Source organism: Aotus nancymaae, unplaced genomic scaffold (assembly GCF_030222135.1).
Source record: "Aotus nancymaae isolate 86718 unplaced genomic scaffold, 86718_ANA_hifiasm-v0.15.2.pri h1tg000040l, whole genome shotgun sequence".
Lineage (NCBI taxonomy): Eukaryota > Metazoa > Chordata > Mammalia > Primates > Aotidae > Aotus > Aotus nancymaae.
In genome coordinates this window covers 45036356-45059751 of record NW_026988454.1, presented here as the reverse complement: position 1 = coordinate 45059751, position 23396 = coordinate 45036356, and the positions used below count along the sequence as shown (strand labels likewise).

The 23396-nt window shown below is 37.3% G+C and overlaps 1 protein-coding gene across 2 annotated transcripts in view; it reads left to right on the top strand.

Annotated features, from left to right (window-relative positions):
- The first annotated feature begins 1004 nt into the window (after positions 1-1004).
- Positions 1005-23396, top strand: part of HSF2 (heat shock transcription factor 2) — a 42813-nt gene continuing 20421 nt past the window's right edge. The window contains exons 1-5 of one of the 2 annotated variants that reach the window (XM_012450061.2): positions 1005-1283; positions 16477-16585; positions 16759-16886; positions 17627-17751; positions 20635-20710. In XM_012450061.2, the coding sequence (XP_012305484.1) occupies positions 1191-1283; positions 16477-16585; positions 16759-16886; positions 17627-17751; positions 20635-20710 (531 nt within the window). In that variant the 5' untranslated portion in view covers positions 1005-1190. The remainder of the gene's footprint in view (positions 1284-16476; positions 16586-16758; positions 16887-17626; positions 17752-20634; positions 20711-23396) is intronic. The other variant, XM_012450060.2, reaches the window with a different exon arrangement.

The window sequence follows — 23396 nt, the reverse complement described above, 5'->3', positions numbered from 1 at the left end:
CTATGTTGAATTTTTGTATAATGTTTTATCTCTTACTTGTTTGTAAGTTTTTGTCTTCATATGCCGACTTTTGTAAAAATAAAGTTTAATTTTGTAGACTTCATATTTTCAAAGCATATTCACAGCCATATTATTAAAGACACTCTTAATGGGTAAAAAGATAGATCTTACTCCCAATCAAGAAATGGGAAAAACTGGCACTGGTGGCTAAGGAATTGCTCTAAATGACAGTACCGGCTTATTTTAATACACAGTAAAATGTCCAAGAGGCTTTGTTTCATTATTTTTTTCCACTATACCAATCTCTCAGGCCAAAAAGAATAGATCTGTAAAGTATATACAGGAACAACTATTTTAATTAAAATAGTATAAACGAGCCTGTTTCTTTTTATTCTGGGTACAGAGTAGGCACTTGATGACTGGATTAAAAACAGCACATGATGTATTATCAATTGCAGTTCCTGGTTTACAGTTCTAAGTAGTAGAGAGTGAGTTATTTAAACTGCTCTTTTTGATAAATGCATTTTAAAGAGGGCTTTTTCTTCCAATGAAAACGTAAGAACAAGGTTCATTATTTTTAAGACAGTTTCAATTTGAGGCCTAGCACATCATGCTTAAGAGCTGGCTTTTTCCTTACGCGAATGATCCTTTCTCTAAACTGGTGCAAACCACACTTCGGCTGCCAAACTTATGACTCAAAGGCCCTGGAGGGCTTTTTGTAGCCTCCCAGCCACAGTCCAGAAACCATAAGCTGTTCCACGTGAAACAACCAAACACGGTCGCCCAAGCCGAAGGCCCGCTACCCTCAAGCCTTCTGTATAAAAGGCAAATGAGAAGGCAGCACCCCTTTCTGCTACCACCCACTTCTGCTCCCACCCCCTTTGCTCCCGCCCCCTTCGTGTCTGTAGCAGCCAATCACTTTTCTCTGTTGTGTGGTCGGCCTCTGGGATTGGCCAGAGACTGGACCGGCGCGGAACCACTGCGAGCACAGGCGGAGCGAGGAGACTTGTCCGTCACGTGCGGCCGCCCGGCCTCTCGGCCTCACCGCGCGCCTGGCGGGGTTGGGGGGCGGGGACCGAGATCTGCTGCGCCTGCGTTGTGGGCGTTCTCGGGGAGCTGCTGCCTTCGCCGCCGCCGCCGTTACCACAGTGTTCGGGTGTAGAATTTGGAATCCCTGCGCCGCGTTAACAATGAAGCAGAGTTCGAACGTGCCGGCTTTCCTCAGCAAGCTGTGGACGCTTGTGGAGGAAACCCACACTAACGAGTTCATCACCTGGAGTCAGGTACAGTCAGGCCACGGCGGCCTCTGAACCCCCTGAATAACCGCCGTCTCACTCGCTCTCCTGCGACGTGGTCTTTCGCGGCCTTGCGGCTCGCCGCTGTCTGCGAGGCCCGCGGCGCGGGGCCTTAGTGTTCAGCCTCGCAGGGGACCCCCTGTATTGTTCTCTCGGGGAGCCGTGGGGGCCCGGCCGACAGCGCCTCTCGCCTCAGGCCGCGGTGGGGGAGGGGCGGCCCGCGCGAGGCGTAGCGGCCCAGGCAGCCCCTTAACGGTCCAGTCCGCGTTCGGAACCGGCCCGGTGTCGCGAGGGTAATTGGCGAGCCGAGGGCGCGAGAGCCACTTTACTGCACACTCATCCTCCGTCCTCCCTCCTGGCTCTGGGTTTACAAATCGCGGAGGGGACAGGGAGCCCAGGGCCAGGATCATCGACGTGGGGCTTTATAGGAGGCGATCCTTACCTCAGCGACTGACCACCTCTCGTTCCTCCACCACCGCTTTGCATCTGGGATCTCAATAAGGAGAGCAGTCAGGGAAATAGACAAATTCAAACGCAGGTTACTGGTTATCAGTTGGTTTAAAAAATATATAGAAATTAACAAATTCTTTGGAGATTCTGTGCTGTTTGTATAATCGGATAATTAGGATCGTTTTAATAAAGTACTAATAGGTGGTCAGTAACTTAGTAATGACTAAACTTCACTGAATAGTTACCAGCAGAGGGGCATACCCATGTATTGATTATTGGTTTGATCCCAACTCTGCTTTTAAACAAGGATGACCTTAGTCCAGCCCCTTATCTTGTCTGGCCTAAGTTAATCGTTCATAAGATGAATGGGTTGCCTAGGTGGCCCAAGACCTCTTCCAGTTACAAATACAAGATTCTAGGCAGAGTGATTGTTTACGTCCACAGTGCCTGTGCGGTAGAATACACACTTAGGCTGTTGGAATCTTTTTTATGAAGGAAATGGTTAACTCTTACTGCAGATATCACCTATTAAGGCATATTTTCATATGTAGAGTTCCTCAGAAGAATAAGTGAAAACTACCTGCATAGTGCCTGGCACCTGTTACGTGCTGAGTAAATGTTATCTCCCCTCCTCCTCCTGCCTTTCTTTCCTGTTCTCTTCCTATTATAGGAACCCTCAATTTTATTTACTTTTGTCTTAACAGGGAGTTAACACATTATTAAGACCCTGAAGGTTTGACTATTTAATACCATAGTTTGTCTTGTGTTATTATTTGTTCTTTTTTCCAGCTTCCTTCTAGGATTTAATTTTTGTGTGTTCCTTATGAGCAACTGAGTTATCCTTTTACCCCCACTCCCTGCTTGGAGTTGAGTGGGGGGCATTGTGTGTGTTTGTATTAAGCATTTAATGCATTCTGTACAATTGTACAAAGCTAGGTGAAGATGAAAAAGCCAGCCACTAGCATGTACTTAAAATAAACAGGTGTCTCATGCTTTTCATCAGTTAGAAGCATTAAAAGTTGACAAGAAGGATCAGCACAGATTGTTATTCAGAAATGTATTCGTGTTAGAGATTGGACTGAGATTCTGTCCCCGTGAAAGCTGACTTTATCATAACTTTTTGTCTTTTACGGGCCAGAAATAGGGTCTATACATATTGGCTGTTGGTTTTATCATATCAGTGGTAGGCTTGTTACATTTTGATTAATCACAGTATTTTAATAACGTTCTTATTTTCTGAGCAGTGTCAAATGTGGAGAGTTTTGTACTGATCCATAAATCCATCATTCTGTGAGTTCTAAACCAAATAAACCACTTAACTATTTTTTCTTAATCCCATTATTAACTTTAAGCTTATGTGTTAACTAATTTTCTAATATGCCAGTGGTACAATCAAAATGTACACTCAGATTACTGTTTGTGCTAGAGACACAGTAGGTGTTTAATAATTGTTTGATGAATAAATGAAATCCCTTGAAAATGTAATGGGAGTGGTAGGAATGATGAAGATGAAATTATGTTTGAAATGAATCTTAGAGATCATCTAGGTTAGCCTCAGCATTGTATAGATGAGGATTTGAGGCTTGGACTGGTGACATTATTTATCTATAATTGTATAGCTAGCCAAGATTGGAGATGAGACCCTAACACAAGCTTGTCCAACCTGAGGCCCACATTCCACCCAGGATAGCTTTGTATGTGACCCAATACAAATGAATAAACTTTCTTAAAGAAACATGAGATATTTTTGCAATTTTGTTTTTAAGCTCATCAGCTATCATTAGTGTTAGTGTATTTTATTTGTGGCCCAAGACAATTCTTCTTCCAATGTGACCCAGGAAAACCAAAAGATTGGACACCCCTAACCCTAATAGATTTCTGAGCCCCCAGATCAGTCTTCCACCGATAGGACTAGACAGAATACAAGTTGACACCATATTTAGTTTTATACTAAAAATGTTGCTTGCCATAAGTCAGTGAACAATTCTGAATAAATGTTGTCTAGGGCTAAGCCTCATAGCTTAGGCAGCTGTCTCACTCGTGCTTTCCATAGATTTTTCTAAAAGCATTGCTAACCTGAAAAGTAAAACTTTAACAATAATGTTAGGTGGAAAAACCAAAATAAGTTACTTTCATCTTTTTTTTTTTTTGATGAATAAAATGATATTCCTAGAAAATGTAATGGGAGTGGTAGGAATGATGATATAATAGTCCTCAACAGGTTTTGAATTTCTTGGAGACTATATCACATTTTCTTTTTTTGAGTTGTTCTATCACTCTGTCACCCAGGCTGGAGTACAGTGGCATGATCTCAGCTCATTGCAACCTCTGACTCCTGGGCTTAAATGGTTCTTATGCCTCAGCATCCCCAGTAGTTGGGATTACAGACACATGCCACCATGCCTGGCTAATATTTGTATTTTTAGTAGAAACGGGGTTTCACCATGTTGACCAGGCTGGTCTCAAACTCCTGACCTCCAGTGATCTGCTCATCTTGGCCTCCCAAAGTGCTGACATTACAGGCGTGAGCCATTGGTGCCCAGGTACTCTCATCTTTAAGTTACTATTTATGGTGGTTTCTGGTTTCCTTCAAACTTACTGTGTTACACTTGTGTTGAGGTAATTTAGCATTTATACTATGAAAATCATTGAGAACTTTTAAAAGAAGCAGTTGTTTTGGGAACCACACAGCCTTTTGTGCAATTTTTTTTTCAATGGTGGAAAATAATTTGTCTACCTTGAGTGTAAGGCAAGGGAAAAAAACTCTTAACCAACTGCATTTTGGAAAACTTTGTATAATGTCTCTGGAGACTTAACATAACTTTAATTTTCCTTGAAATTTGCAATGTGACAAAATTGAAAGGTGAAATAATACCTCTCACCATTAAATACAAGAATATAATATTCTGAACAATTGAAATTATACTTAAATGTGTTATTGACTCTAAAATAATACAAATGTCTTAGGTCCAGACTGTCTTTAGGAAAGCATGCTGTGGCTGGGCGTGGTGGTTCATGCCTATAATCCCAGCACTTTGGGAGGTCTAGATGGTCAGATTGCTTGAGCTCAGGAATTCAACACCAGCCTGGGCAACATGGCAAAACTCTGTCTCTACAAAAAAAAAAAAAAAAAAAAATACAGAAATTAGCCAGGTATGGTGGCGTGCATCTTCAGTCCCAGCTAATTGGAGGCTGAGGTGGGAGGATGGCTTGAGCCACGGAGGCAGAGGTTGCAGTGAGCTGAGATCATACCATTGCACACTAGCCTGAGCAACAGAGTGAGACCCTGTCTCAAAAAGAAAAAGATATGGTTTACATATTTCTATTTTTTCCTTACTCTTCTGAAAAACAAAAATGAAAAGTTTTATTTTTTTTTAACATTTCCTTTAAATATAAAATTTTATAGAACTATTATTGGCTTTGGTAGTCTGTTGCCAGAATCAAGAACAGAGATTGTACTGTCAGACAACCTAAAACTGTTTTAAATGTGACAGTGTTCTAAAGAGAGGGCATGTATTATCTTGGAAGCAACTGGTGAAACTTGATATTCAGAGATGAGGCCATAGAGGTTAAATAAAGTTGTATAGTAAAAAACAGCCTTTACAGTTAATGAAATGTGATAATCAGTGTACGCTGAAGTGAGGCAGTATAAAAAAAGGAAAGAACTGGAAGGTCATTCTTTTGTTAGTGTTGATACCTTTGTTTCTGTTCTTTAGTGAGAAAACGAAGTGATTTCCACCAAAGACTTTATACTCAGCTTTTCCCCATTTTTGTGCCCTTTGGCATTCTCTACTTCTCTATCCCCCTCATGTCAGCAGAGATGAATTAGGAAATAGGTAGGAGGGAGAGAGGGCAAAAACAGAATTTTTCCAGTGTTTTCTAGCTGCTTTGGATGAATTTGAGCAGTAGGCCCTTGGACTTCACAAAGTACTAGTATTGTTTTGAACATCCCAGCAACCATTGCATTATTTCAGTATTTCGAAGTGAAAATAAGAAAGACTGCAAGTATGAGAGGCTAGGGGTAAAATCCAACTTAGATGGGCCTGCAGAAAAGTTGAAAGATTGATTTTCAGATATTTTTATTTGTATACATAAGAGAAAGAATGAGCTAAAGACTCCAAAGGAGTGGCTGGTGCATATTTAAAAATTATAGATTGGTTTTTAAAGTAAGTCACAAATTTTTGTTCTAAAAAGTGTTTTAAAGTAATGGGGGTGAAGTCTTAGATTATTAGGAATACTTTGAGTGTTCTAAACCAAGAGTGCCAAAAGGTTAATTTGGAGAGTTATGACTGTTTCTACTCTTTGGAATCTTGCTAACATTTGTGGGTAAGGTTTAAGGAGAAGTTGCCAGTCTTTTCCACCTTACTCAGAGGTAGTTTTCTATTCCTTGTCAGATACTTAGAGGGAGATTCTGTATTATATTGCTTGGACCTCAGAGGTTTAAAAGTCAGGAAGGTGAATTTTTGCAGTCAAATAAGTTATTTACTAATTTTAGAGTAGCAACTGAGGGAATACAATAAGCAGAGATAGAGTTAGGTGAGTGAATGAGGAGTGTATGTGAGAGAGAGTGAGCACAGGTATAAGCAAGAGATTATTGTCATCTCCCTATTTTATATAATCAAATTGTTGAAATTCTAAAATTAAAATCCGGTTTATTTGGCCAGAGGCTCATTTAGTCAGTCACAGATACTTGTTGTGAATCTGCTATGACCTGATAGTATGCTAGGTACTAGGAATTCATTTAGTAGTGAAACAAATGCCTACCTTTATGGAGCTTACATTTGAGTGGTGAATATCAATAAATAAAAACTTAGCAAATACACGCCGGCTGTGGCGGTGCGTGCCTGTAGTCCTAGGTACTGGGGAGGCTGAGTTGGAAGGATCACTTGAGCCCAGAAGTTTGAGGCCAGTCTGGGCAACATAGTGAGACCCCTGTCTCTAAAAAAAAAAAAAAAAAAAAAAAAAAAAAAAACATTAAAAGCAAAGCAAAACACAAATAATATAATTTCAGTTAGTGATAAATGCCTTTAAATAAACTGTGTTGGTTAAGGTCCAATCATAAGTCAGAAGCCACAGGTACTTTCAAGAGGGTAAGTTTAATAGAGTTACCGACTGTATCAGGGAAATTAAAGAAAATCCAAAGAATACAGGAAAAGTTTTAAGAAGTAGCTATTACTAAACAACAACAACAAAGTAGCCATTACTGATAAGGCTGAGATAGAGTGCCCAAGCAAGAACGCTTTTTGCCAAGACTAAGATCCTTACCTTGCTGGAGAGAATATGGCCATGTCTCAGTGACTAGCAGAGAAGTTCACTGATGTTGCACTGGTGGAACTTACTGGAAATGTATCCTTCAAAACTTGCTGGGAAATATGCCCTCTAGGTCAGGGATTGGCAAACTACAGTCCATTTGCCAGCTGTTTTGTAAATAAAGTTTAATGAGAATACAGCTATGCCCAGTCTATTTGCATATCGTCTATATCTGCTTTCTCACTATAAAAATAGAGTTATGATATTATAATCTGCAAGCCTAATTTACTATTTGTCCCATTAAGAAAAAGTTTATAAACCCCTGTTCTGGAGTACCCTAAAAAATTGTTTATGGAGAGATGTCTTGTTAGAGATACTCTGCTTTGAAACCTCCCAAGGGAGAGGGAGCACCAGGGAAAGCTTATGGCCTTTGAGTGTTGCTGACCACCATTAATATCAAGAGCTAGACACTGGAGAACCTGCCTCCACTGAAGAAGCCTGCCAAGGACACATGAGCCAGGAACAAGAACGCCTTTTTCTTGTGATATCTCTCTAATATTCCTTGCTGACAAAACTTAACATCATGTCACCTAGAAAAAGAAAGATGTTTATTTAAGGGACCCAGCTCTATGCTTGTAGAGCAGACAATGAAGAATGAATTTGGAGCAAGAAATTGGTAACTGGCCCATAAACAGACTAGGATTTATGGATATTTTAGCTAAGGTGATGAGGAAAGCCACTCCAAGGAGATGATGTTTGAGGAGAGATCTTAATGATTAGAAAAGATGGGCCAGACAAAGGTAATGACAAAAGGAAAGGCCTTGAATGTGGCTGTTCAAGGAAACAAGAAGGCCCATGTGGTTAGAGTATCTTTAGGGAATAGGAGAGTGAGGGTGAGGAGGTAGGCAGGAGCAGATGGTAGGGCCCTAAATCTGTAGTGAGGAGAGTGGATATGAGTGGACCAGTTAGAAGACTATCACAGTTTTCCCATATGGTATTGAAAATATTGGTGGCTAAGACTAAGGTAGCAGCAATAGAAGTATTGAGAAGTAGTCAGCTTTGATACGTATTCTGAAGGCAAAGCTGCAGGATTTGCTGATAAATTGGCTATGGTTGGAGGAGCAACAGAATTAAGAATGATTCATAAATTTGGTGTGAACTACAGGATAAATTCATTTGCTGAGATATGGGGGAAGATATGTTGGAGATTCTTTTGCCATATTAACTTTGAGATTAAAAATCGATCAATAGTTGTATTTGAAATGATTTAAAAATTGTTTAGTTTTTCTTAAGTTTGGTTGACTATGCTTAGTCATATGGCCACACCTAATTTGAAAAGGGCTAGGGAAGTGCAGGGCTAGAAAACAACAGGAATATTTCTGAATAGCTTGACTGACTTCCACACTCCAAAATGTCCAAGTGGAAATGTTCAATAGGTGGTTGAGTATAAGACTTGCCAGGCGCAGTGGCTCATGCCTGTAATCCCAGCACTTTGGGAGGCCGAGGCAGGTGGATCACGAGGTCAAGAGATCGAGACCATCCTGGTCAACATGGTGAAACCCCGTCTTAATAAAAATACAATAAAAAAATTAGCTGGGCGTGGTGGCACATGCCTGTAATCCCAGCTACTCAGGATGCTGAGGCAGGAGAATTGCCTGAACCCAGGAGGCGGAGGTTGCGGTGAGCCGAGATCACGCCATTGCACTCCAGCCTGGGTAACAAGAGTGAAACTCAGTCTCAAAAAAAAAAAAAAGACTTTGTCATTCAGGATAGAGTTTGGACCTTGTAACTGGTAAAGCCATGAGACTAAATGAAATCGTCTTCTGTGAAGATAGAAGGAACCAAAAGATGTAGTATTCCAACATTTAGAGAGTATGAAGACAAAACCCAGCAAAGGAGCCCAAGAAGGAACAATGAAAAAGGAGTTAATGGCTCAGGAAAGAGATCAGCTGTGTCACATGCTGTTAGGAATATTCTTATATACATCTCTGGGTATATATAGGCAAGAGTTTCTTTAAGGTCTATATACTTGCATGAATTGCTGGGATATAGGGTATGAAATGTTTAACCTCAAAATAGTGTGAATTATTTTCTAAGGAGATCAAACCAGCTTATTCTCCAATTAGCCATGTATGAGATTTTCTGTTAATCTGCTTCTTCAAAACTGTGTATTATTATCATTCTTCTTAATTTTTATCCATCTAGATGATGTAAAGTATTGTCTCAGTGAGGTTTTAGTTTATATTTTCTTGATTATTAGTGAGTTCTAAAACCTTTTCACATTTGTTGGCCATTTGTGTTTCCTGTTCTGTGAAATGTTTGTTTTGCCATTTTTCTATTAGTCTTTTATTACTTGTGAGAATTCCTATATATTTTGCATATTCATTTTTTGAGTTTATGTTTTGGCTCTGTCTTCCAGTTTGTAACTTTTTACCTTCTTTTGATGAGTAGATCTTAATTTTAGTATAATTAAATATACCAGTCTTTCTTGTGTTTCATGCTTTTTGTTTCTTCAGATTGCTTTCTTCTACCTCCATGAAGGAGACAGAGATGCTTTTCCATCTGCAAATTTTTAAGATTTGTGTTTCATATCTAAGTCTTACATTTATGTGGAGTTGATTTTATATGTGGTTTGAGGGATCCAATTTCACTATTTTTCATATAATATCTAGTTGTCTAGCACCTTTACTGAGTAGTTCTTCATTTTCCAATGATTTATATTGCCACTTCTGTCTTACGTCACAAGTTCATATAGATACTGTCTTAATCAATTGGGCTGCCATAGCAAAATGCCATAGGCCAGGTGGCTTCAACAACAGGAATTTATTTTTTACAGTTTGGGAGGCGAGGAAGTCCAAGATGAAAACAATAGCCATTTCTGTTCCTGTATTGGGGCTTTCTCTGCTTTGCAGACAGCTGCTTTCTCCCAGTGTCTTCACAATGGTGTAAGGAGAGATAGAGTGTGTGTTCTGGTCTCTCTCTTCTTTTGTATTCTTATAAGAACACTAAACCTAACTTGAGGGTCCTATCCTATATTACCTCCCAAAGATCCTACCTCCAAATACCATCATATCATGAGCGAGGGTTTCTACATAAATTTTGGGGGACAAAAACATTCAGTGGTTTTGTTTCTGGAATCTTTAGCCATTCAATTGGACAATTTATCCTATGCCTGTATTCTGCTGTCTTAGTTACTATAGCTTCAGAAAAAGTCTTAGGTAATCTGTTCAGGAGTGCCTTAACTATTTTTGGTCTCTGCTCTTCCACATGTTTTAAAATCAAGTTCCATTAAAAAAAAAAAAAATCTGTTGGATTTTTGTTAAAATTGCATTAAAACTATATGTCAGATTAGGGAAAATAGATATCTGTCTGTTACTGTATATTCTCACGAATAAGGCATACTTCTAAATTTATTTTGTTGATTTTTAAATGTTTGCTATTAGGCGTTGTGTGTCTTTGTTCATTTTCTTCCTAGATATATTATAGATGTTGTAAATGATGTTCTTGACTTAAAAATAGATTTCTAGCTGTTGCTGTTAATTAGAAATACAAGTAATTTTTGTATATTGATAATAAACCAGTGAGAAAATTGTTTTATTGATTTCAGTTTTCTGAGTACATCCATAGTATCTGTGATTGACATTCATTTTCTTCCTTTCAGACCTTTATGCTTCAGTTTTTCTTTTGGCCATAACTAAGAGTAAATAGAAGCAATGATCATGGGGTTCCTGCTTTGTTCTTCATTTTTAGAGGGAATGTTTTTAATGTTTCCCCCTTAATAGCAGTTACAATTGAGAGTTTTTAACTTAGCTTTTTTCTTTTTTTTTTTTATATCAAATGTAGATGGGTAACTTAGTCAGGAAGGGACTTGCTAGAATGGAAGACACAAGGAAAGATTGACTTTGGCAGAAACAGGAAATGGGTTTGAAATAGACAAATGGGTTGAGAACATACTGAGTTAAAGAACATAGTGTAAAAAATGTTAACAATTGTAAATTGAAGTGTGCAATTTGAGATGATCAGGGGCAGAGGTGTGGATGTGTTTATCCTCATATAAAATAAAGTCAGTAATAAGATACACTACTGTGGATGAGATTGTCGAAGGAAAGAATATGAATGGTGCCATGATCAAGGATAAAAACCTGGAAAACATAGCTACCTCTTATTTGATAAGTGGAAGAAAATTGAAAGGAAATATGAGACATAAGAGACTCAATAGTGTTTAGCATAAAAGCCCAGAGAGTAGAACATTTAAGGAGGGGATTGTTAGTTGTACCAAATGAAATGCCACAGAGAAGTGTAGGAAGATCAAGACTGAAAAGAGGGCATTGAATTTGACATTTGACATTTTAGAATTCTGGTTTCAGTAGAGTGAGGGAACCAAAACCAGTGTTTAGTGAGAGTAAGTGGATGGTCCTGCGTTGGAGAAGTGGGGTTTAAAATGCCTGTTTGTTAAATTTTTCAGTTAAGGAAAAGACAGATGGGTAGATTGAAAAATAAGTAAGGTGTAAGAGGGTAAGTTCTTTTAAGATAGGAAAAGATGTATGCATTTTAATTTTGATAATTATCTAGTTGCCAATATTGGATATTTTTCAAGTGTTTTAAATTTAATAAGGGAAAATTATTATTTGTTTTGCTGTACATTTCTTCAATTATGAGTCTGAACCTCTTCTAAATTTCACAATGTGTTTTTCATAAAAAATGTGTTTCTGTTAGGAAGAGAGTAGAGATAGAGTAGGAAGCTAGCAGTCTCCATGGATAAATTTATATTTTATCTATTTTATGTCTTCTAGGTTTATTATGTCATGTCTTCAAAAGCTTGGTTTGTATAGAATGAGATGGCATTGAGCTATTTCTCATCCCAAATGGAAAATTTCTTGATCCTTTTCTGTTCTGATTATCCCCTCCATTTGAATGCCATCTTGACTTATTACCTGGTAAATTCTCAAATAGATATGCTGCTTCATCTTATCCTCTCTAGTCTATTCATCTATTTAATTACACCTTCTTTTGTACTAAAATGTTAACAGTATAATTTTATAATCTATATTGGGTAGGGTTAAAATACACATTTCCATTGTTCTCAATATTTTCTTGCCTGTTGTTATGTAGTTATTTTTACAAATGAACATAAGTATCTAATATTTGGTTATGATAGCATCAGTTCATCTTTACTCCACAAATCATGGTTTTAATTAAGAGAGAATTTAATGTATTGGTTAATTTAGAGAGAATTGACACCTTTACAATACTGCATTTGTCTTCCTTTTATATTTCTATATTTTTAATATTTTAAAAGTTTCTGTATATTTTTAAATTTTATTTTTAGATACTTAACATTTTTCTATTCTCATTGGGATTTTTTATTTCATTTTAGTTTGTAATTTTTTAAATTGTGGTAAATATATATAACATAAAATTAACCAATTTAAGTGTACAGTTTAGTGGCATTATGTTAGATTCACATTGTTAGGCAACGATCACCACCATCCATCTCCAGAACAATTTTTATCTTTCCACACTGAAACTTTATACCTATTTCACAATAACTTCCAACTCTTCCTCCCACCAGCCCCTGACAACCACCATTCTACTGTTTGTCTCTATGAAATTGGCTATTACAGAAACTTGATATACAAACTTCATACTTTATATAGTATTTGTTCTTTAGTGACTGGCTTGTTTCACAGCATAAGGTTCTTTTCATGTTGTAGCTTGTCAGAATTTCCTTTTTTAGGTGAAATAATACTTCATTGCATGTCTCTACCGTATTTTATCCATACATATTTCACCATGTGTTGATGGATACTTAGGTTACTTCTGCCTTTTGCCTATTGTGAAAAATGCTATTGTGAACATGAGGTACAAATATCTGTTCAAGTTGCTGCTTTTATGTTGTGGTTGTTGTTGTTTAGTATATAGTTAGGAATGTTATGTGGTAATTATTTGTTTAATTTTTTAAGGAACTATCATATTGTTTTCCACAGCAGCCACACTATTTTACATTCCCACCAATAATGCACCAAGATTCCAATTTCTTCACATCCTTGCCAAGACTTACTTTATGGATTTTTGGATAATCGCCATTCTAATGAGTGTGAAGTGGTATCTCATAGTTTTGATTTTTTATTTCCCTAATGATTTTTATTACTGACCATCTTTTTATGTGCTTATTGGCAGTTTGTATATCTTCTTTGGAGAAATATCTACTCAGGTCCTTTGCTCATTTTTTAATTGGGTTGTTTGGTTTTTTTTTTTTGGTCTTTCATTGTTTTTACATTTTAAGAGTTCTGTGTTCTTGATATTAACTCCTTATCAGATATACGATTTGCACTTTCTTCTTCCCGTTCTGATGGTTGCCTTTTCAGTCTGTTGGTAGTCTTTTCATAAAAGTTTTTAGATTTGATGTAGTTCCATTTGTCTATTTTTGCTTTTGTTACCTATACTTTTAGTATTACATTTAAGAAATCATTGCCAAATCTAATGTCATGAAACTTTTGCTCTAATATTGTTAAGTTTTCTTTAGCGCTTATGTTTAGGTCTTTTTTTTTTCCTAGGGAACTGGTAATATTTTATTTCTTGATCTAGGTGATAATTTTACAAATGAGTTCACTTTCTGACAATTCATTAAACTGTACATTTACGATTTGTGCGCTTATCTCTATGGTCATACTTCAGTCTTTCAAGGTTTAAGAAAATCCAAATGCTAACAACAACAAAACTCTTTCCCTTATTTGCCGGCCACCCCTCATTTCTCCTCCTCTGTTGAATAGCCCTATTTAGCAGCTTCAATACTTAGTAAACGTTGGTAGTCTTTAGTGCTGTTCCACTTCTCCTCCCACTCCAAGTACATGGTCCCATTGCATTTCCTTGTCCTGTGGTTGGGCAGGGTTGTGTGACTAGTTCTGGCCGGTGAGTTGGAAGAGGAAGTGATGTGTGTCACTTCTGGAATACAGCATCCAATTGCCAGCATGAGATCTGTAGGATGTCTTTTGACCTCTGCTGCAGTGACATACAATTTTTCAAGTTAGTGCTCTCCATCAGTCTCCATCCCAGAGAGAGGATAACACAGAACCAACTCACTGTGGACATGAACAACAGGCATGGCAAGATATAAACATGTGTTGTTTTAAGTCACTGAGATTTGAGGATTGTTTGTTACTGTACTGATTTGTAGTGGGACCTCCTGGTGTGTTTGTGTGCGTGTGTGGTTTGCATGTTTATATCTCTGAAGCGTATACCAAAATAAGATATACTCTTATACAGATATATTAACTATACTCATATTTCCCTCCATGAAACAACTATTACATGAAATATGGAGGGCAATATAAGTACAGTTAATAGATCTGTATCAGAAGGTTTTCAGCTTCAAGTATAGAAACCCAAGCTGAAAGTTGCTTTCACAATAAGACTATTGTCTTTTTTAAAAATTTTTTTATTGCATTTTAGGTTTTGGGGTACATGTGAAGAACATGCAAGATTATTGTATAGGTACATACATGGCAGTGTTATTTGCTGCCTTCCTCCCCATCACCTATCTCTGGCATTTCTCCCCATGCTATCTCTCCCCAACTCCCCACCCCCCACTGTCCTTCCCCTATTTCCCCCCGACAGACCCCAGTGTGTGATGCTCCCCTCCCTCTGTCCATGTGTTCTCATTGTTCAACACCCACCTATGAGTGAGAACATGCTGTATTTGATTTTCTGTTCTTGTGTCAGTTTGCTGAGAATGATGGTTTCCAGGTTCATCCATGTCCCTACAAAGGACATGAACTCATTGTTTTTGATGGCTGCATAATATTCCATGGTGTATATGTGCCACATTTTCCCTGTCCAGTCTATCATCGATGGGCATTTGGGTTGGTTCCAGGTCTTTGCTATTGGAAACAGTGCTGCAGTGAACATTCGTGTGCATGTGTCCTTATAGTAGAACAATTTATAACCCTTCGGATATATACCCAGTAATGGGATTGCTGGGTCAAATGGAATTTCTATTTCTAGGTCCTTGAGGAATTGCCACACTGTCTTCCACAGTGGTTGAACTAATTTACACTCCCACCAACAGTGTAAAAGTGTTCCTGTTTCTCCACATCCTCTCCAGCGTCAGTTGTCTCCAGATTTTTTAATGATTGCCATTCTAACTGGCGTGAGATGGTATCTCAATGTAGTTTTGATTTGCATTTCTCTAATGACCAGTGATGATGAGCATTTCTTCATATGTTTGTTGGCCTCATGTATGTCTTCTTTAGAAAAGTGTCTGTTCATATCCTTCGCCCACTTTTGAATGAGCAAGTTTATTTTTTTCTTGTAAATCTGTTTTAGTTCTTTGTAGATTCTGGATATCAGCCCTTTGTCAGATGGGTAGACTGCAAAAATTTTTTACCATTCTGTTGGTTGTCGATTCACTCTAATGACTGTTTCTTTCGCCGTGCAGAAGCTGTGGAGTTTGATTAGGTCCTATTTGTCTATTTTGGCTTTTGTTGCCAATGTTTTTGGTGTTTTGGTCATGAAGTGCTTGCCTATGCCTATGTCCTGAATGGTTTTGCCTAGATTTTCTTCTGTGGTTTTTATGGTGTTAGGTCTTATGTTTAAGTCTTTAATCTATCTGGAGTTAATTTTAGTGTAAGGTGTCAGGAAGGGGTCCAGTTTCTGCTTTCTGCACATGGCTAGCCTGTTTTCCCAACACCATTTATTAAAGAGGGAATCCTTTTGTTCATTTTAAGTTAGTTTTTATATACGGTATCACATAAGGGTCTAACTTTATTCTTTTGTATGTCGATACCCAGTTTTCTCAGCACCATTTGTTGAAAGGACTGTCCTTTTCCTGTTGAATGATCCTGACACACTTGTCAAAAATCCTTTGGTAGGGTTTATTTCTGGGCCATTTTATTTCATTGATCTATATGTCTGTCTTTATGCCAGTATCATGCTATTTTGATTATTTTTGTAGTGTTTTCAGTTGTTTGTTTTTTTGTAGAGAAAAACGCTAGTGACTTTTAATATTTAGTAACCAGATAGTTTACTGAATTCTTAAAGGGTTTTTTAATTGATTTTATACAGATACAATTATGTCTACTGCAAATAATTATAAACTGCTACTTCTTCTCAAAATCTTATTTTTTTTTGTTCTTAATTGTACTAGTTTTAAAACAATGTTAAGTAATTATGCTGGCTACATATTGTATTTCTTTTTCTCATTTCTGCTTTAATGGAAATTCTTCTAATATTTCACCATAGAGTATGACGTGGCTCTTGGTTTGAGATATATTCCTAAACTTTTGAGGTTGACATCAAAACGCTTAGTTGCAATTTGCTACTTAATTGCAATTTGTTTCTTGTTCCTTTTATCAAGAATAGAATGTTGATCTGAAGGCATCAAGGAAGGATTACTCAAGACAGTTTTGGGTATATAAATAAATATATCACCATGTGTCATAGGAACTTAACTAATTCACCTTTTCTTTTCTTCCCGCCACAGAATGGCCAGAGTTTTCTAGTCTTGGATGAGCAACGATTTGCAAAAGAAATTCTTCCCAAATATTTCAAGCATAATAACATGGCAAGTTTTGTGAGGCAACTGAATATGTGTGAGTATGGACAGCAGTTTATTTGGAGTACTATTTTCTTTTGAGTACTGTTACCAGCTACTGATTAAGCCATTTTTTTCTAATTAGAATGGTAAAGAAAAACATATCCCATACAAGCACTGCCAAATTTTGACACATTTATTTTAGCCATTTAAATTTTTAAACTTTTTCAGATGGTTTCCGTAAAGTAGTACATATTGACTCTGGAATTGTAAAGCAGGAAAGAGATGGTCCTGTAGAATTTCAGCATCCTTACTTCAAACAAGGACAGGATGACTTGTTGGAGAATATTAAAAGGAAGGTGAGCTATTGTGAACATGAGCTAATTACAGTATTGACCTGGAGTGTACTTAGCCAAGATTTGTATTTCACCTGTTGAAAGTAAGAATGTAAGAAATACACAACTGTTCCTTTTTGGGATGAATTAGACTAAGAAAGTTTTAATTAATTGTTTCCCTTTATATTTTCCTAAGTTATTTTTTTTAAAAAAAGTAAGTTCCTGCTAGAATATCAGCTCCCTGGAGGGCTTCTTCTATAGTTTGCTATTGTATATCCAGTGCCCACAATAAGTCTCTTCTAATAATATAAATTATGCCCACATTGTAGGCGTTCAGTAATACATTTTTTAATGCATAATATATTTTGTTAAAATAAGATATTTTACTAAATCTAAAAGGGATGGACCGTGAAAGAAAATGGCCTAGCATGAAGCTATTACTGCATAAATTTAATTAAATGTGGAATATAGTAAAGAGGCTTGGGGGAAATTGCAGGGAGCTTGGCAGAAGGGGAGTAAAAAAGACCTGAAGATATTCCTGCTTCACATTAATTTTTTTTTGTTGTTTAAAGTAGATTATTCCTTGCTTCCTCTCCTGTTGAGCTCTGAAGTTTATTCTTTCCCTTGAATTTTATCCCAGGCTTTTGGAACCGGCTCTTACTTCCTGAACAGGCTACTAAAACCTCGTCTTATAGGGAAGCTTTGAATTACAATCTTGGGTGTTTACTGTTTTTTTGATTTTTCTAAATTTACTTTTTAAAAAGGTTTCATCTTCAAAACCAGAAGAAAACAAAATTCGTCAGGAAGATTTAACAAAAATTATAAGTAGTGCTCAGAAGGTTCAAATAAAACAGGAAACTATTGAGTCCAGGCTTTCTGAATTAAAAAGGTAAAGTTTTATTTCCAAATAAAATTTTAATATGGGAATTGGGTATGTGTCTATGTGTGTTGAGTTTGGAGGTTGTCTGATGTTTTATTGTAAGTACTCAGATCACTTTGTTGAAGCCAAGATCAAAGATCATTTTTCTGCAAGTATTCATTCCCCTTACTTTGATTTGTGGCCATAGACTTTATCCTAATATTGGTTTAATTATGATAGTCAGAAGATATAAACCTAAGCATATCAAAACAGTTTGATGTATAAGTTTTAATGATAGACAGTAGATCTTTAAGATGATGTAGGAAATAGGATTCTACTTAGGTTAGCTCATATGGTGTTCACAGACAGTGAGGGCATGTGACGTAAAAACGCTATATGTTACCCATCCTATGTTTAATGGCTATCTCTTAAGACTTCTCTGTGTGGACTAACTCTTATGAAAAAGTAGGACACAAAAAAAAATGATACAAGAGAGTTGCCCTGCTTGATACTTATTTCATATAGATTTGGAAAAGTGTTATTCAGACCTTTTAGCTACAGAAAGATGCTTCATTTTATTTTACTACATTTGTTGGTACCATATTCTAACTTGCCATACTAATAATTTGTATATGAGTAGATGGTGTATCTTAGTAAGTAGCTGGAGTTTTTCTGTATCCTAATAGATGCCAAGGGCTTGCCTAAGTTAGTTTACATAGTCTCTCTTCCAAATTGAATGTCAAACATTACTTTAGTTAATCATAACTCAAGTATCTTCATTAAAAGAGGAACCTTGAACTTTGATTTCTTTTTTGAATAAGATTTAGGGTTTCACTTTTGTGTATTTAACCAATTGCTTACTGTATGTCTCATGCATATACTAACTTTCCTTTGACCCAGTTCCTTGGACCTCAGTTTTAGCTCTTAAAGAAAGTGATCCCCAGATCATATATATTTTTTTTAAGATAAAGTCTTGCTCCGTTGGCCAGGCTGGAGTGCAGTGGCACGATCTTGGCTCACTGTAAACTCCACCTCTCAGGTTCAAGTAGTTCTTGTGCCTCAGCCTCCTGAGTAGCTAGGATTACAGCCCCCCACCACACCTGGCTAATTTTTGTATTTTAGTAGAGACGGGGTTTCACCATGTTGGCCAGACTGGTCTCAAACTCTTGATCTCAGGTGATCCACCTGCCTCAGCCTCCCAAAGTGCTGAGATTATAGGTGTGAGTCACTGCGCCCGGCTGAAGAAGGTGATCCCCAAATCATCTTCTATGTCTTGTCTTCTTCTTAACTTTTTTTTTTTTGATACACAGTTTTACTCTGTCACCCAGTCTGGAGTGCAGTGGCTTGATCTCACCTCACTGCAACCTCCATCTCCCAGGTTCAAGTGATTCTTGTGCCTCAACCTCCCTAGTAGCTGGGATTATAGGCATGTGCCACCACGATTAGCTAATTTTTGTATTTTTAGTAGAGATGGCATTTCACCATGTTGGCCAGGCTATTCTTAAACTCCTGACCTCAAGTGATCCACCCACATCAGCCTCCCAAAGTGTTGGGATTATAGGTGTGAGCCACAGCATCTAGCCTTACTTATCGTTATTCAGTAAGAAGATAACAGCATTTTAAAATTTAAGTCAGAAAAAATATGGTAGTTACTCAGTAAATATTAAAGAAAATCTCCTTTTGTATAGCTTTATGTGTAAATCTCCAGTTCCTTTTATATTAGTTTGGATTAAAGAAGATGACTTGTGGAGATTAAAGATGGAAAATTAAAGCATTTAATAGGTAGGGTATCCATCATGTCTTTTCAGCATTATCTGCACTGCTAACATTTAACACAGTGCAGTTTCAATTAAAAAAAGCTGAATGAAGAAGCTGTTAGTATTTGGCAAATTACTGGTTTATTATTGGATATGCTTTTTCAGAATAACATTTTAGTGGTTTACTTATGCTTTTGTTTGAGATAGATCTTAATTAAAATAGTTTTAGAATCTGACAGACTTTAGTTTGACTTCAGTACTTACCAAATTATTTGTATGATCTTGAGCAATTCCCCTCAAGTCTCTGTACCTCAGTGTCCTCATCTATAAAATAGAGATAATGACTTATTTCTTGGTGGTTTTTAGAGAAGTTTTAAATAAGTAATACACATGAAATGGTTAGCATAGTGCCTGGAGTATAGTAAGTGCTGGGTGTATGTCACTACCCTTTGTTTCCTAAGATGGTTAGGAAGGCCTGAATTCACTTGGTAGCCACAGTTGAAATTCGCTTATTTTTTTAAACAAGAAGTAATGAGTCAGATTGTCAAAAGTAGTAAATTGCTGTCTACTATGTGGATGTAGGCATATGTCTTAAGTTTTTGTGTATATATTGCCATGAGTAGCAGAAAATACAATTAAGGAGAAATGATTCTGGGGCTGGGCATGGTGGACCCATGCCTGTAATCCCAGCACTTTGGGAGGCTGTGGTGGGTGGATCACCTGAGAGGTCAGGCATTTGAGACCAGCCTGGCCAATATGGCAAAACCCTGTCTCTACTAAAAATACATAGAAAAAATTAGCTTGTTGTGGTGGCACATGCTTGTAATCCCAGTTACTCAGGAGGCTGAGGCACAAGAATTGCTTGAACCCAAGAGGCGAAGGTTTTAATGGCCTGAGATTGTACCACTGTACTCCAGCCTGGGTGACAGAGCAAGGTTTCATCTTTAAAAAAAAAAAAAAAAAGGAATGATTCAGGAGTTGTGTCAAGGTAGTTGTCATTCCTGTGTAATTGAACCAAAGTTTTCTTGGTCTTAGAAAAAATATATAGTAAAAACAAGTGTAGTTAAGTTCTCTGGTATCATTAATTAAAGATATTGAGACCTGGTTTTCTGACTGATTTTTGTTTTGTTTTGTTGCTTAAAAAATTATAACATAGTGAGAATGAGTCCCTTTGGAAAGAGGTGTCAGAATTACGAGCAAAACATGCACAACAGCAACAAGTTATTCGAAAGGTAAGAAGTTCTTTTCCCCAGGACCATAATTTGCATTTGTTTAATGAGTACTGTTTGTGACCCAAAAAGGTGTGTATTGGGTGTCAGTGATTGATCTTAGTTTCTTATGTATTGGGTGCACAGATAGAAGTAAAAAATGAAATCAAATTAAGCCAAGTGTTATATATTTTTAATAAAGAATATTTCTCATTAGCTAAAGATGGTCACTCCATATGTTTCAGTAGCTTTTAGTAAATGACCTTTTGCCTAATATAACAACTTTGAAATACTTTATTTTATGAGCTTAATTAATACACTACCAATTTCTTAACTTAAAATTAGTATAGTCTTACTATTTTTTTTGTTGGTTTGTTTTTATTATAAAAGGCATAAAGTCTCAGAAGATGAATGACAAATATTTTCAAATCATTTGACCAAATTATGAGTTCAAAAAATTAGTTTTCAATGTGTGCTGTTATTAGTCTGTGCAGAAGAGCAGTTAACTTAGTGTTGTAAAATGGATTTTAAATTTTAGTATATGAGCTGAAAATTTAATACAGGAGTTGGAATCTCTCTGTTTTATTGTGTCCTTGTGATTTAATCTTTGCATATCAGCTTTCATTTGCTAATAAGAGATGAAACATAGTAATTAAAGCAGCTATTTTTTGCTCATGAGTAAACTAGACTCTGAGTTTAAGCAACAGGTTTTTTGATGGAGAGCTTCTGACTGCTCCTGCTTAGAAGGTCCTTGAACTAAAAATAGGGTCGTGACTGACAGGATCTGGGTCTAATGGAGAAGGCTTGAAGCAGAGATGATTAGCAGTTGCAGCCTGAGGCCAGTAGTCAACATAGATCTACTGTTTTTTTTTAAAAAAATATCAGTGTGCAAGTGAAGGTTGAATGTATTAGAATTCAATTCTAAGTGTTTAGTCCAATTACATATATATATATATATATTTTTTTTTTCTTTTTAATCGCATTTTAGGTTTTGGGGTACATGTGAAGAACATGCAAGATTGTTGCATAGGTGTATATGTGGCCGTGTGATTTGCTGCCTTCCTCCCCTTCACCTATATGTGGCATTTCTCCCCAGGCTATCTCTCCCCAACTCCCCACCCCCCGCTGTCCCTCCCCTATTTTCCCCCAACCGACCCCAGTGAATAGTGCTCCCCTCCCTGTGTCCATGTGTTCTCATTGTTCAAGACCCTCCTATGAGTGAGAACATGCAGTGTTTGATTTTGTGTTCTTGTGTCAGTTTGCTGAGAATGATGGTTTCCAAGTTCATCCATGTCCCTACAAGGGACGTGAACTCATCGTTTTTGATGGCTGCATAATATTCCATGGTGTTTATGTGCCACATTTTCCCTGTCCAGTCTATCATCGACGGGCATTTGGGTTGGTTCCAGGTCTTTGCTATTGTAAACTGTGCTGCAATGAACATTCGTGTGCATGTGTCCTTATAGTAGAACAATTTATAATCCTTTGGATATATACCCAGTAATGGGATTGCAGGGTCAAATGGAATTTCTATTTCTAGGTCCTTGAGGAATCGCCACACTGTCTTCCATGATGGTTGAACTAATTTACACTCCCACCAACAGTGTAAAAGTGTTCCTATTTCTCCACATCCTCTCCAGCATCTGTTGTCTCCAGATTTTTTAATGATCGCCATTCTAACTGACATGAGATGGTATCTCAATGTAGTTTTGATTTGCATTTCTCTAATGACCAGTGATGATGAGCATTTTTTCATATGTTTGTTGGCCTCATGTATGTCTTCTTTTGTAAAGTATCTGCTCATATCCTTCGCCCACTTTTGAATGGGCTTGTTTGTTTTTTTCTTGTAAATCTGTTATAGTTCATTGTAAATTCTGGATATCAGCCCTTTGTCAGATGAGTAAGCTGCAAAAATTTTTTCCCATTCTGTTGGTTGCCTATTCACTCTAATGACTGTTTCTTTCGCTGTGGAGAAGCTGTGGAGTTTGATTAGGTTCCATATGTCTATTTTGGCTTTTGTTGCCAGTGCTTTTGGTGTTTTGGTCATGAAGTCCTTGCCTACGCCTATGTCCTGAATGGTTTTTGCCTAGATTTTCTTCTATTGTTTTTATGGTGTTAGGTCTTATGTTTAAGTCTTTAATCCATCTGGAGTTAATTTTAGTGTAAGGTGTCAGGAAGGGGGTCCAGTTTCTGCTTTCTGCATATGGCTAGCCAGTTTTCCCAGCACCACTTATTAAACAGAGAATCCTTTCCCCATTGCTTGTTTTTGTCAGGTTTGTCAGAGATCGATGGTTGTAGATATGTTGTGTTGCCTCCGAGGCCTCTGTTGTGTTCCATTGGTCTATATCTCTGTTTTGGTACCAGTACCATGCTGTTTTGATTACTGTAGCCTTGTAGTATAGTTTGATGTCCAGTAGTGTGATGCCTCCCGCTTTGTTCTTTTTGCTTAGAATTGACTTGGCTATGCGGGCTCTCTTTTGGTTCCATATGAAGTTTAAGATGGTTTTTTCCAGTTCTGTGAAGAAGGTCATTGGTAGCTTGATGGGGATAGTGTTGAATCTGTAAATTACTTTGGGCAGTATGGCCATTTTCACGATATTAATTCTTCCTAACCATGAACATGGAATGTTTTTCCGTCTGTTTGTGTCCTCTCTTATTTCGTTGAGCAGTGGTTTGTAGTTCTCCTTGAAGAGGTCCTTGACGTTCCTTG